Genomic DNA, 15106 nt, shown 5'->3' with positions numbered 1-15106 from the left:
TATCTTCTAAGAAAGAATGCAGATGCTAATCATCTTTTTCCGGCACTTCACTTATCCCTTCAAGACTTGAGGAAAGATGCTTTCTTTTTTTCTACAATTGATTACTTGTGTGATATTTTTAGTTATCTTCTTTAAAATCCTTTTCACTATCTACATAGCTTCTTGCTAGTTTATATGTTACAGTAGAAACTATCATCAGTTATAATGGCCCCAAGTACCATCTAACATGGAATCTGGATGTCATTTTCAATCCTTACATAGACCCAGACCACCCTGTTTTCCTTAATGTCCAACATCGCAATTGACTTTAATAATAATAATAATAATATAGTACCTTTTGATAGACCTCCTCCTGCCAATCGCCAGTGTTAGCATTTCCTGTCTGAGCTGTGGAATCCAAAGAAGCTGCACCACAAATATAAACTTGTGCATATGTTACCTAATTAAGTATCAATTCGATGGCAAAATTAAGAAACAAAACATAAGTAGCATGATTCATATTTTCCAGCAAAGTAACCCTGCCTTGCAGCTACTGTTTACCACCTATAGCAAGAGAAAATTAAAAAAATATTCAGAAACCTCTCCAGAAATTAAGCCTTGATTCAGCAGGGCATTATTTATTCTATCATAAGTAAAATTGAGCTTCCTTCATCTAAAGGAAAATCAGGTAAACATAAGGATAGTTAGCATCCAAGAAAACCCCGAAGTGATCTTCAGAAAATCTATCATTGGTTTTCCTGGATTCCTGTTAGGTTCTTTTCCCTGTGCGTTTGCTGTCTGGTGTTCCCTTCCTATTTGTTGTTTGGTAGGTTTTGTTCCTCTATTTCTTGCACTTTTTTTGTTTGGTATGGCCTTACTTGCCCTCTTTTTCTCCTGGGGAGGGCCCCTTGTAGTTTTACCATGCCTTTCTTGTTTTGTTTATCTTCTTTTTTTTCCTAGTTGGCACTCAATACTACCCCCCCCCCCCCCCCCCCCCCCAAAAAAATAAAAAATAAAAATAAAAAAGAATTGTTTGCACCTAGCAGGAATTGATCTTGAGACCTGATGCTTCATGAAGCACAAGGGCCCAAGTCTTTTCCAACTAGGCCTACCCCTTGGGGTTCCTTTCCTGTCTTCTATATAAATTTTACTTATTGGAGGAGGGAGAGCAGAATATATAACACCATTTCAATGCTCTGTAACTCAAACCTCTTGTTAATAAGAATGTGAAGGGATTTTTGTTTGTTTTCAAGCACACTTGTAGGCTTCTCACATTTATAGTTTTTCATTTAAGTTGGAAGTCATAGGCTCTAAAACAATCATTTTGCAGCTGAAAAAGAGCATTATGTATTCGCTATTCCCCAATAATACAAATTACAATCACAGAGCCAAGGTCGACCAAGAAGAATATGTGTCACTTCGTGGGAATTATGTCCCACCAACTAGAATCATTAGAAGCACCTTAACAAAGAGAAACAAGACAACAGTTAGTTACCAGAATGAAAATACTACCCATCCAAGACACTTTGTACAGTTGTGCATATGATAGGATTGAAAGATTGAGACACACAACCGTGGCTGCCAAGACAACATACATGCAGCAACGACTACCAATAATAATAGGCTTTGAGTTTCCACAACAAACTAGAATCTGAAAAATAGACATGTGCTGCCAATCGTCTTCCTCGACTCTAGGAATTACAAGGATTCGCCTAACAATGGAGAGAAATCAAACATCTTCTTTGGTCTCGACCAATTCATTATGTTTTACATCCCATAATCAAACAAATTCTCATTATCCTAGCCATTTTATTTATCTCTGGCTCTTCTTCATGTTTCATTCAAGTATGAAAGTTTTCTACGGACATTGACATGCCAAGTACCAATCTCCTCACATCTGATGCACTTGTTTCTCTTCCACTTCCCTAGCTATCCATAAGACCCTTTTCTTTAGGATCAGCCATTGAGAAAAAGATGGATTGGAAACGGTAGGTCGATTTAATGACTGCATTGGTGCTAACTTTGCGCCGCGATCTCAGGATCTCCGAAGGTCTTTCTTCCAAGTCCAATGTAGTTGTTGGGAAAACAACTTCCTCCTTATATTAGACCTTATGCCAGCTATAAATCTAGCAAGCTCTTACCCCGAGTCTTCTACCACTTGACTCCTACTCTTTGATTCACTAAATTTTAAACACATATTCTACCACTGACATGATGCCCTGTGAATCGCATATCATGATAATTGACCGGCATTTACTCTGTAGCCTAGCCTTCATTTCTTGCCATGTGCCCAGATTGTCCCAACCACCAGAAATTTCCTTTATCACCAGTCACCAAACTTTTGCCGCAAACCTCACTCTAAAATCATCACTCATTATCATACCAATCAAACAATTCTCAATTAAATTAAGTCAATCAGAAACAGAATCACACCGACCTTACCTTCAAAATCGGGCATCTCCATCCTCAACGCTTCAACCCTAAACCCAGGCCTTTGGGAAAAATTTGGAGGATGATTTACTTGATTTTCCACTTCTACAATGGATGTTGCTACATATTTGTGCCAGAACTAAATCGAAGTTTACCCTGAATAAAGAAACCATTTCGCTAGAAATGAAGAATATGTCCATTGTAATAGAGATGGTCAGGATACTCAACTCTTATCTGACGCATCTTAATCACAAACAAACTACTCCATAAATATCTAACAATCTACTGCTGAGACTTTGTTACTTAATTAAACCAGAAAAAATAGATTACATTAAGCATACTCTTAAGTTGAGAGATTAGAAATGAGGAAAGGTAAAAATCTGTAAGAATGATATCAATACGGTGCATATATGAAAATGTGAATACCATAAGAGAACAGAAACATGGGAAGCAAAGCTAGACATATTTGAAGTTCCATGACTAAAGTGACATACTTGTGGGCGTCTCTGGCATGGCTCTTTGTGATTGAAATAGCTGCTTCTGCTGATCAACCACATTGTGCGTCTGAAGCAAGGGACCTGATGTTTGTAGCCTCTGCTGCATATCTTGCTGTAATGGAGTTGGCTGCTGTTGCAAACCTAATTGCTGTTGAATTTGTCCAGACTGTGATTGAATCTGTGATATCAATTGCTGCTGCAGTGGCCGTGCTTGTGATTGTTGACCCTGGTTTGGCAACAGTGTAGTCAAATTTTGCTGGGTTTGTTGCTGCACTGGAACCTTAGATTGTTGCATCATATGCACTGAGTGCTGATTAGTCTGCATGCTAGAGTTACCCGACTGAGTGCCTAGTAATTGTTGCTGCTGCTGCTGCTGCTGTAGTGAAGCAACATTACTTTGAGGGCCCAACTGCTGTTGATGCATGTTTGAGAGGTTGTTTTGCTGATTCATTAACTGTTGTTGCCGCTGCAGGTTCGAAAGATTATTCTGCTGACCCAGAAAACGCTGCTGCTGCTGCTGCTGCTGATGCTGCTGCTGTTGTTGCTGCTGCATGTCAGGAATGCTGTTTTGTTGACCAAGTAGCTGGTTCTGTTGCATGTTTGTAGCATTTGGCTGCTGACCCATTAGCTGCTGCTGCTGTTGTGTTGGCAACATTGACTGCTGCTGCTGCACCGCCGTTTGCTGTTGATGAATAATGGGACCCTGTTGTGGTTGTTGTTGTTGCCTGAAATTTGCTTGTGGATGTTGCTGAAGCACAGGTTGTGTTGACTGTTGAACAGAAGTCTGCTGATTCTGTTGAAGGTTAGATAGTGGAGCTGATTGCATGACAGAATGCTGCATAACAGATTGTTGAGAAGACTGCAACTGAGTTGATTGTAATAGGTTTTGTTGTTGTTGCTGCTGCTGCTGCTGTATGTGAGATTGCATGAGTGAATGTGTGCTATTCCCCTGTGGGAATTTCGGCTTCAAAAGCTGCTGCTGCAACTGTTGCTGGTAAAGATAATGTTGTGGATTCTGAGACTGCTGCTGTTGCTGGTGGGGAACAACTTGCTGCCTTCCTTGCATTTGCCTCTGAGAATTGGCATAAATATTAGAAGGAACCCCTTGCCCCATTGAATTTCCTACTGAGTTCTGTGAAACCCCAGAGATATTTTGAATGTTCTGCAAGTTGGAATTCTGACCAACAGCATTTGACATGGTGGTTTGATTTAGACTGGTAACAGGAGGTAGTGCAGGTGTCAAACTTGCGGAACCTTGTACTCCAGTTGCTGCCATATTATTCTGGGATAATAGCTGTTGGCGTACTTGAGCCTGATTGGACGCCATTGGAATAGGAAGTGGTTGCCCTTGGTTGTTAACTTGGGACTGCATGCTGTGAGATGCTGCTCAAAAAAATAAAAAATAAAAACAAATAAAATATGAGAGAGAGAGAGAACAGCACCAGGTTAGGGATGAATGCTTGGAAAAAGAAAAAGATGAAAATAATGACCTAGGACTGCAAATACTTCAAGAAAATAAGTCTTTTCTGAGCCTACATGCCTTACCCAAAATATTAATTTTGGAGAATATTTCTTCAATAAATGTAGAAAAAAAATACCCTGGTTGGAAATCTAATTTGCCCTATAGTGCAGACTAGTTCACCAATATTACAGCCAAATTATCAAATTTTCCAGCCTGCAACATGAGCTACTTTCAACTTCAAGAAACAACATGTGACAGTATGGATAAATATTTGCTTGGGGATGAATTCTAAGACGAAATATTTGCTTCCTAGTGTAGGAATAATTCTTTTTTCAGTCTGAACTATGAGTTGTCTTCAACTTCAAGAAACAACCAGTAGCAGTATGGATAAATATTGGTGAAAATTTCAAAGAGTAAGTATTTGCCTTTGATTACACAGGATGATATTTGCATGATAAAGGCCCAAGGAGGCTTTGAATTAGGAAATTTTCACCTAAATAATGCCAATGTCACTAATTTTGTTTGGAAAAGCATTGCAGATCCTAACCAAATTAACCAATAATGGGTTTATTATGGGGAAAATATATGAAAAGAAAAGAACAAAATGTAACGTTGGTCACACCAGTTCAGAGTACTAGGGATGGTAGATTCGGTGCAGACCTAACCTTCACATTATTTGTATGTAGTGTCTCAAACCTGCGTTCTCAACAAGCGAGGAACCTCAAGCTTTTGGCATTGCACCAAGCAATGGCTTCGAGAAAATTCTTCACTATTAAAACTTCTGCCAAGGAAACTTTTGTGTGCAAAGTATCATGGAATATAAATAAGATACTATATTAAAGGGGCGGGACATCAGTAAGATTTGGCAAACAAGGCCTTTTGGGCAAGCTGCGCGAGAAGGGGGCTTCTTGGAGTCGGCTTTCTTCGCACTCATGACAGAACCTGGATTTTAGGTCATCATCTATGAGATATAAGCAACACAAGAGACAGAGCCACGATATGATGGGACACGGGCATGCCAACACAGTGAATCCTAAAGAAGTAGGATACGAACAGGTTGAGGAAACAGCAACAAGGAAAATATTTTAGGCATGTGAAAACTATATTTGACAAACGTTGTTTCTTTTTGTGTTCTCTTTTTTCTTTTTATAAATAAGATCTCATTAAAGAGTGCACAAAAAAAGGAGCGCATCCCATATGTAACTTACGAGTCATAATAAACAACAATCATCTCGCATATAAGCAATGACCCAACATGGACACAACATATATTATCTTTCATTCATCACCTGGATCTGGAGGATTTTTGCTATTAGTGGAAGGGTTGGACGTAAGAGGAGTAGCCATAGTATTTTGCGATTTGTTCTCCATCGTCAGCATTTTCAGAGATATTTTTCTCAAATAATCAGACTGCAATTAAAAATTAAGAGAAATTATTATCTCTGGAGTAATACATAACAATAAACTGAACCATTAGTCATAAAAAGATGAAAGGTAAAATATAGCAAGAATATAATTATAGAACAGAGCGTACAATGCAACATGCACGCTAGAAAAATTAAGAGAGGCATCATGATAAATATACCTGACTTGTTGCAGCAGTATAGATCTTTTCCTCAAACCTAACAGCAATTTTCTTAAGTTCTTGTAGTCCCTCTTGTCCAGAAAAGGGAAGATGCCTCTTCAAAGTCTCCATTCTATACATGTCAAACATTACATTTCAAATGTTAAACAAACATAACTACTAATTGAGTATAATATAGTTAATGGGATACTCTTAACTTTAACTGATTAATGGGGTGTAACTTAAGTGCTTATATACTCAATGCGCCCCGACAAGTGGCCGGACTTCCCCCATGAGAAAGCAAAACATGTGCATACATTATAATTATCAAGATGAACAGATTGATTTATTTGCTCTCTAGTTAGTTTACCTTTTTGTCGTTATATTTGTTAAAATTCAAAAACTAGTTAAAATCAGTAAGTAGAGCAATTCAACCTATTCACGTCCCTCTAGATCTAGATCACAGCCTTGCACTTACTTCTACATCAGAATCTGGAGTTTTGGTTCTAATCCTTCACATGGCAATAATAGAGTGATTACATCAAGAAATTATAGGGTAAAAAAATGGAAAAAGAATTTAAGTTGGAACATTTCAGCTTTGGTATCAAATTAATGCAAAACAACACTAGACACAAGTAATGCTGCCTAAAGTAAGACTTATGAAATATGATACGCTAGGTTAGGGACGGCTTTGACTGAGGCTGTGGCCTTAAATACAGCGGAATGGAAGCATAGGATTCATGTAGCTGACCCCAAGTAGTTGGGAAAAAGGCTTGATTGTTGTCGTCGTTAGGTTAGGGACAGCCTGCACATTTATGGGAATATAAGATAGAAGAACGGTTAGACGCTTTGAGGATTCTAAAGGGCCATAATTTGCTTCGTCTTAAAAGTGACTACTTGACCCATTTTCCCTGTTCCTTTTGCCTTAAAATTTACATTGAAACAGTGTCTTGAAAAAAAATTGAAGAAAACTTGAGCGGCAAGTTGTTAGAGTTAGGGTGTAAAAGATGGGATGAAAATTCGAACAAGATGGGGCCAACTCATTATCAAACACAAAATCTGATTGCAAAGAATTAATAAAATAGGAGGAGGAGGAGAAGAAGAATATTCTAGGAATCCCGGCAATCACACATAAACACAAGATATACATGGTTCAGCCAAGACCGGCCTACGTCCGTGGATGAGAAGAGATTCCACCATGATTCGTAGAGATATTACAACAATCGAGTACCAACACCACCACTCCACGAGAGAACCTTACAGATCAATGTTAAGGGCCCAAACAAGAACAAAAGACACAAGATCATAATCATTGAAATGATATCAACAAGGCTAACCATCCTAATGGCATGTCTGGCTCCAAGCAGGAGCATACGCAGAAAATATGCACCTCACAGGTGCCATGGCTAATGGCAAAAATCAATGGACATGAGTTGGCAGGTACTTTCCTGACATTGAGTAAGATAAGCCATGGGACAATCTTCTCACACTCTCTTTTTATGGGGCGGCATGGGTGATGATTTGAAGTACCCCCATGTGTGGTGGCGCAGACCTTTAGACCAATTCAGAAGGGAGGGCTGGGAATGAGGAGATTGGACTTGTTCAACAAAGTTTTGTTGGGCAAGTGGTTGTGGAGGTTTGGACCCATTCAGAAGGAAGGATTGAAAATAATAGGAAAAAACCTATTGGAATCACACCAACAGGGCCTAGGCATCACACTTGGAGAAGGCATCACACCCTCATAATTTGTGAATCACTCACAAAGAAATCTCAAATATATTTTTATTCATTCATTCACTCCCTCACCAAGATTCCATTCTACCCCTTTTACAACATTCTGTGAGTGTAGCTCATTACCCTTGGAGTCCCCATAATTAAAGTAATCAAAAGTTAACTCTATAACATAATAAAAGTAATCACCCCATAATTAAGGCAATCAATATTTGACTCTAGGATTACCCCATAATTAAAGTAATCAACACCTACCTAATAGCATAATTAAAGTAACTAAAAGTTAACCAAATCTCCCAATTATTCAAAACTCCATGTGGATCCATATTATCTAGCCTATGCCAACTCGAATCTTAGAATCCTCCTTTTGGTGCCTTTTATACACCTTTAAAGATTTCTGTCATTGATCTCCATCAGGTACCTCCCCAAATCCCTACCCTCGCTTCACGGGTTACAAGTTCATCAGTAATGACACCCGCTTCAACCACGACCAATCCCATTTTCCACAAACTTAGGAAAAACAACATCATAAACTTATGGAAATTCAATAATCACACTTGTTTTCCACCCCACACACACTCTATGCAATGCAAATGAGCAATTGTGGCTTCATGATGTGTCCTTAGGAATGTTGTTACTCAAGGTACCTTTGTAAACCAAATGAAGTCAATCATAGCGAGTTGGCATGGTATGCATCATGACATACACATGTGTGAGTTATGTCATAGTGACATTGTGGAGTTGATTGAGTTCTTGCCTTTGGTATTGTTGATTCTTCATGCTTTTATTGGATATATGTGGGAAGTGTTTATAATTGACTACTGTGGATATGTGAAAACTTGTAAAAGTTGCTATGTACTCTTAACATATAACATATCTCCTTGTTAATAGTTGGATCATGACTTGCTTACTTGTCAAGTTGTTTGACGTTGGCTTACCATGTTATGAACCTACAGCTAGGGAGCATGACCCCTCTTCCATCTTTGTCTTGTCGAGCACGCTTATATGTTTCTAGGAATCCAAGAAATATAGTTTATTTTGTTATTATTCCATCCTATTGGGCATTCGTGCCCACCCCCGTGGACTTAACATTTTTTTTTAGGGTATTTCTTGCTAAGGAGGACTATAGCTTGCAGACACACATTGTAGCATGATTTTGTGGACTTGAAACTCATCTTTGGAACATGTTTAGTATTTTTGATGTATAAATTCAACTTATATCAAAACAAACTTGAAAATTGGAAAAGGCAACTTAGCCGCCTAAGTGGGAACACTTGGTCGTCTAATTGGGCATTCCAGAACATAAGGTCAATAATTGCGAAGGGCACTTAGTCACCTAAGCAGTGATACTTAGTTGACTAAATGGACATTTCTGCAGCTAGGCCAAAATTCCGATAGGAAACTTAGTTGCCTAAGTGGTCATACTTAGTGACTAAATGGACATTCCAGTAGAAGTCAAAAATCCAGAGAAGACACTAAGTGGGACACATAGATGCCTATCTCGTCACACAAGTTGGTAAGCAATGTTCAGAAAGGACACTAAGTTAGGCGGATACACTTAGACACCAAAATGACTTTTCCAGTGAGTTGCAGAATTGTGGACAGGGATACTTAGTCGCCTAAGAGAGACACTTAGTCGACTAAAAGGACTTTGAATTTTAATATCCGATTTTCAAATTCCCTCCACATCAGCACTAAAAGGGCCAAATGGTTATATTTCCTAAATTGACTATAAATAGAAGTTCCCTTGGCCCTTGAGCTTTCATCACTTGCTTCATCTAATTACTCTAAAGTGAGCTTTGATTTGTAGATCTATCACTGAGGGATATTCCTTGTTGTACTTAAACTTTTATCTGTTCTTGAGAGATTGTGTAAAAGGGTTGGTGTAACCCATGAAGACTAAGTAAGGCGTTCACTTAGCAAGAAAGAGAAGCTTCTGAAGTTTTGTAAAGGTTTGCTCTCACCCGTTGAAGGGGAGTAATGATTTTGGAATCCTCAAGAGGCGCTCTTAAGGCGTGGGCATTGCCAAGAAGGTGCCGAACCACGTTACGACTCGGTGTTCCTTGTGTTTGCATTCCTCTACCCTTATCGCTGTTTACTTTCAGCTTGTATACATAATTGCTGAATTTTTAATTTGAATCAATATGGTTGCAGAATTCACATAGTTTGACAAAAGATGCTATTCAACAACAACACCCACCCGCCCCCCCCCCCCCCCCCCCCCCCCCCGGGGGGAGCTCATTATTTGGGTAACAGAGAGGATCCTTGGTGTGGCGAGAGGCCACTACTCACTAGAGAGTCTTTCCAAGATTGCGGAAGACAGGCATGTGTTGGTTGCCCACTGCTATCATCTTGATGATGGGAGGATGATCTGGGATGTGCACTTTGAGAGGCTTTTGCATGACTGGGAGGTAGAGGATATAGTTGAGTTCTTGGCTATGCTTTATAGCCAGGCTACCTTCAAGGTAGGGATGGATGAGTGGATATGGACGGCTTTGAGCCATGGGAGATTTGGCATACGGTGTTTCTATTGCCAGCTGATGGATGCTCAGGGGATGTCCTTTCCTTAGAATTTGGCTCTCGAAAGCTCCCCTGAAGGTGGTTTATTTGGTTGGACAGCTGCTTTGGGGAGGATTTTAACCATTGACAATTTGAAAAGGTGGCATCAGATTCTTGTCAATTGGTGTTGAATGTGCAAGAGGGGCGAAGAGACGGTAAATCATCTCATTTGCATTGCCCTGGGGCAAGGGATGGGTGGGATATGTTGTCTACCATCTTTGGAATCCAGTAGGTCATGAAAGAGTCCACGAGTAGTTTGATTGATGCTTCACACGGATGCCAAGTGCGTTCCCACATCAGGAATATGCGGAGGACTTCCCCCCTTTGTCTTTGGTAGGCCTTATGGAGAGCAAGGAATAGGAAATCCTTTGAACGGCTGGAGCTCCTTGGGAGTGTTTAGATATATAGTTCTTACTTCCCTATTCTTTTAGGTTCAGGGCCCTGATTGTAAATCTGTAGAGATTCTTTTGGATTTTGTGGATAGATTGAGGCAATAGTTTTTGTGCAACTTGCTTTGGGACTCGTCCCCCTTTTGGATGCTCTTTAATGAATACTTATCAGGAAAAAAAAAAAAAAAAATTGGATCAATAATTTCAATTTCTCCCCGCCCCCCCCCCCCCCCCCCCCCCCCCCAATCTCTTTCTTTTGACGAATATGTTTTAACTAATTGATTCGTAAATATTAATATCATAAAGTGATCCATAAAATAATTATAATTTTACAAAACATATACATTTTTTTTATAAGTAAAAGTATTGCATATATATATATATATAACTTTGCAACAAATATTTGAACATGGAATACTCATTTCAATTTTTTTTATTTTCTTTTTATAAGATTTCATTAAAAGGCGCTCAAGAGGGGAGCAGTTCTAAGAAAACACAAATAAAGCAAAAAACGACGACTGCAAACTCAAACTATTAACAAAATCAACAAGTTCCCTCACAGATTTACAATTTTGCCCATTTAGCTAAAAGAATAAAGAGCTCAAAATACTTTATTTGAGAGACCAAATAGGAGTCTGTCTCTTCTCCATCAAAAGATCTCCAATATCTCTCACACCACAAGCCCCGCCATAAACAAAGGGGAGTGGCCCTCTAGAAATCTCAGGCTCAGCTCTCCACCATACACCCTCTCCAAGCCTCACTTCTGTCCATTGTGGAGCCAGGAGACACCCAAAACATACCAAAAGCAGCCAAAAACATAGACCAAACATCTCTCGCCATTGGACAATGATGGAGGAGGTGATTCACTAACTCCTCTGTCTTTTTGCACAAGCAACAACAATTTACCACAATCTGGCACCTCCTTCTTCTAAGGTTGTCCAAAGTGAGAATCCTCCCAATAGCAGCTGACCGGGCTTTCAATTTCCAGACGACCTTCCAAGGGAAGGACGGACCCAGAATCACCAAGAAGCTTTGGTAAAAAAAAAAAAAAAAACAGACTCAAAACACTCCTTTCGGGGAGTCCATCCAGACCATCTCATCCATCCCCTGACTATATAACAGAAGACAAGAACTCTACTACCTCCGCAAGCTCCCAATCATGGAAATCTCTACAAAACTACACATCCCAAATCATCGTCCCACTATCCAGGCAGTAAAATTTGGCGACCCAGGTATGTCTGTCCATAACGATTCTGAAGAGCCATGGAAACCTGCGGGCCAAAACAGTGTCCCCACACCATAGGTCCTTCCAAAATCTAACATGTCTTGCACTCCTAACCTTGAAGCGAATGAATTATGGATTACTCATGTCTCTTCTCCCTTAGAAAATTTTCTAAGTATAATATAATTTACACTAAAACCAACCTCAAAACAAACAAATTGGATCCCTTGGGTGATTACTGAAAGTATCGTGAGTGCATAAACTAATTTAATAATTAGCAATTATCCCAATAAAGAGTTAATATATCATAAACTATGGATTAGTTATATCTCCTGTTGGTAATGAAAAAATTTTGCAAAAATCCTCTAAACTTCAAGCTCAGGAAGATATGAATGGATCCTTCAAGTAAAATGTTCAATTCTATCTACTAATGCTCTTAAGTGCATGTGAAATTTAAGCCTCTAATCCGACATGTGCAATAGCCTTGTAAGGCAACACTCATAACATTCTAGTAGAAAAACTACATAAAGCTTGTATTGGGTTTAAGCCTCTGATCTGACATGTGCATAAAGCTTGTTAGTACTAAACTCTAAACCGTCATGAGAACATACTACTAGGTTACATTCTAGGTTTCAAATGATATGATCATTGCATGAATTAGTGAGACCTAATCAAGTAGGTAAAAGACTAAAGACTTAGATAACTTCAGAACAAGCATAGTAAGACTGAACTAATTTAGAAAGGCCATTGAGCAGACATGAACACCCAATAATACCTTCGGAAATCTAGTAATAAAAATAAAATCACTATTGACAATTCTATCTTTTCTTCTCAAGCGGATTCTGATTTTAGATTAGACTAACAGCGTCACATATGCATGTTCATATATTTATCCTATCCAATGTCAAGAGTACTGCAGCTAGTTCCATGTGCTAACAGATACATTTCATCCATAAGGAATTAAGAGTGAAATTTGCTAATGATCCATGGGATTAGTGCATTTGTTTCATGCATGTAGCCGTATTAGAATAACTTCTGATTCTTCAGCAACAAAACTAGTCTACTTTATCAGTTTATCTTATATTGGGAGCCTAACATTGCATTTATTGGTAAGTTACATGGTTTGTGCTCAGTACCCTTATAATTAAGAAAAAGAAAAGGGATGAAAGCATCTGTACTTTGCCTTGGCCACTGTCCTTGTTGCATTTTGATGTTACAAATTTGAAACTGTCCGGTTATGTTGGGTACTAATAAAGCCTAAAAGTAGATCAGTCCATTCTACAGCTTGAGTGAGTTGTTGAGGTGAAAAGTGATGCATCATACAGAAGAAAAATTCTTACGCGCAAAGGAACTAAAGTTATCATCCTAATGGATTTGGTTCACCAATAGTTAAGAACAAAAACAAAGAAAAAGTATGATTACAATACAAATGCATCCAATTGCCTCCCAGTGTTCTATACGAGACACAACCCTTTCCATTATATATATATATATATAAATATATATATATTTTAGATAAGTCCCTTTCCATTATATTTAATGATCAGTAATCTATCCTAGGAGCTTGAACAAATAAACATAAAAGATGAATTCCATCTCACCGTGTCCCCATGGCCCTCTATCTTAATGCAAGGACAAACTACAAATTAATCAAAATTTGTACCCTGTACCATAAATTCGAAAAGGAACATTTTAAAGCCAGTACTTCAAAGAAAATACATCATTTACAAAGCATATTTCTAGCTCCTTCAAATCCAGTTCACACATTGCTCATCAGCAAATTGCATGAAAAAAACTCTCCCTTTCCACAACAACTAAGACTAGCACAATTGCAAGTATAACTCCTACGATAGAAAAATCTCAGAAGAAGTATATCAGTAAATACTAGTAATCACTCAGTCATAAGCTCCCAAATGGTCATGCATCGATCATGGATATATATGTACTCATAAAAATGTATGTAATAGTCTAAAAAAAATAAGAGAATTGACATTTGATATAAAGATATTTATGGCCAAAAAAAAACACTTACATCTTGTTGACAATCCTTTGTCGCGAATCTGCTTGTAGCTGAGTCCTCCAATCGCCTGCATCCAGCGGTGGTTCACCACCTTGTGCAGGCCTCCAGTTATTGGTATCCATAACCACCTGATCTAATAACAACCAAATAATCACAATTTCCCTTCAAATTCAGCTCAAATACTAACAAAATTAACTATTCTTTCAATATTAATCTCATATATATATATATATGTATAACTTGAAGACGAACCAGTTAACAACAGAAATAGAAAACACAGGTGCTAAATCGCCAACAACGACCCGATTAAGAGAAGACTGTATGGTAGAGAAGTTTTTTCAGTCTTTTCTTCTACAAATTTATCAGATTGAGACAAAACCACTAACCCACACAAAGAATATGTTAATGTTTATTTATTTATTCCCGTCAATACTTTGAAAAGTATGTACACACAAAATTAACAAAAGCGTAGTTATAAAGCAAGTACAGATTAGGCTCTCGCGATGGCCAACCGTGCATCTGTTGGACCAACTCTGGTTGAACCGCACAGGGTTAGACCGGTTTGACTGAACCGGGAAACAAATCAAACCGAAGGAGCTTCACCACAAGGGGAAGAAGAAAAACGAAGAAGAAGCACCTGTGATGCGGAAATTTAATTCAGAAAAACAATTCATTTGATTCAAAAATACAACCTTGGATATCGAATTAGAAAATTTCACTTAGAGATTGAATTGAGCCCAGAAACAAATTTCTGCAAAATACAAGAGGATGAGACAATCGAGCACATAATATCTTAAATTTCATCCTCTTGTGTATATATATATATATGTGTCTATGTATATAGGTATAGAGGAGAGTGAAGCTCAAAAAAATTCGGAAAATGGAAACTAACGGAGGACGTTGTTGTAGATCCAGACAATACCTGATGTATTTTACCAAGAGGTTTGAATTTAATGTCAATCACCTAGTGCCAAGTCATATATTCCATTCAGACTAGATAAAGGGAGGTAAGTTCCACGCTTTTGAACAGCACTCAAGAAAATAATAATAATAAATAAAATAAAGTAAAAATCATTCACTAAATCAACGCTCAAAAACACCCCTAGGTGATTGGCTTGTAACTAAATCCAAATAACCTGCAAATAGCTTCAATATTATTTAAGTATGTATATTATTTAAGTATGTGTATATAAATTTCTATAATTTAAAATTTGTATTAACAAATTGTTCTCTGATTATTAATTTTGACCAAA

The 15106-nt window shown here is 38.2% G+C and overlaps 1 protein-coding gene across 8 annotated transcripts in view; it reads right to left on the bottom strand.

Moving 5' to 3' along the window:
- The window catches only part of LOC132300567 (mediator of RNA polymerase II transcription subunit 15a-like), a 30074-nt gene extending 15267 nt beyond the window's left edge, over window positions 1-14807 (bottom strand). Inside the window, exons 1-6 of one of the 8 annotated variants that reach the window (XM_059797709.1) lie at window positions 14776-14807; window positions 13866-13986; window positions 5954-6065; window positions 5658-5778; window positions 2904-4289; window positions 335-405 (exon numbers count right to left, since the gene is read on the bottom strand). In XM_059797709.1, the coding sequence (XP_059653692.1) occupies window positions 335-405; window positions 2904-4289; window positions 5658-5778; window positions 5954-6065; window positions 13866-13975 (1800 nt within the window). In that variant the 5' untranslated portion in view covers window positions 13976-13986; window positions 14776-14807. The other 7 variants (XM_059797705.1, XM_059797702.1, XM_059797703.1 and 4 more) reach the window with 7 other exon arrangements.
- Between the last annotated feature and the right edge of the window lie 299 nt (window positions 14808-15106).

The sequence above is a fragment of the Cornus florida genome, unplaced genomic scaffold (genome assembly GCF_030987335.1).
Source record: "Cornus florida cultivar Cherokee Brave unplaced genomic scaffold, ASM3098733v1 CherokeeBrave_3.0.0_Hap2_Chr03, whole genome shotgun sequence".
Classification (NCBI taxonomy): domain Eukaryota; kingdom Viridiplantae; phylum Streptophyta; class Magnoliopsida; order Cornales; family Cornaceae; genus Cornus; species Cornus florida.
This window is presented reverse-complemented; position numbering and strand designations above follow the sequence as displayed.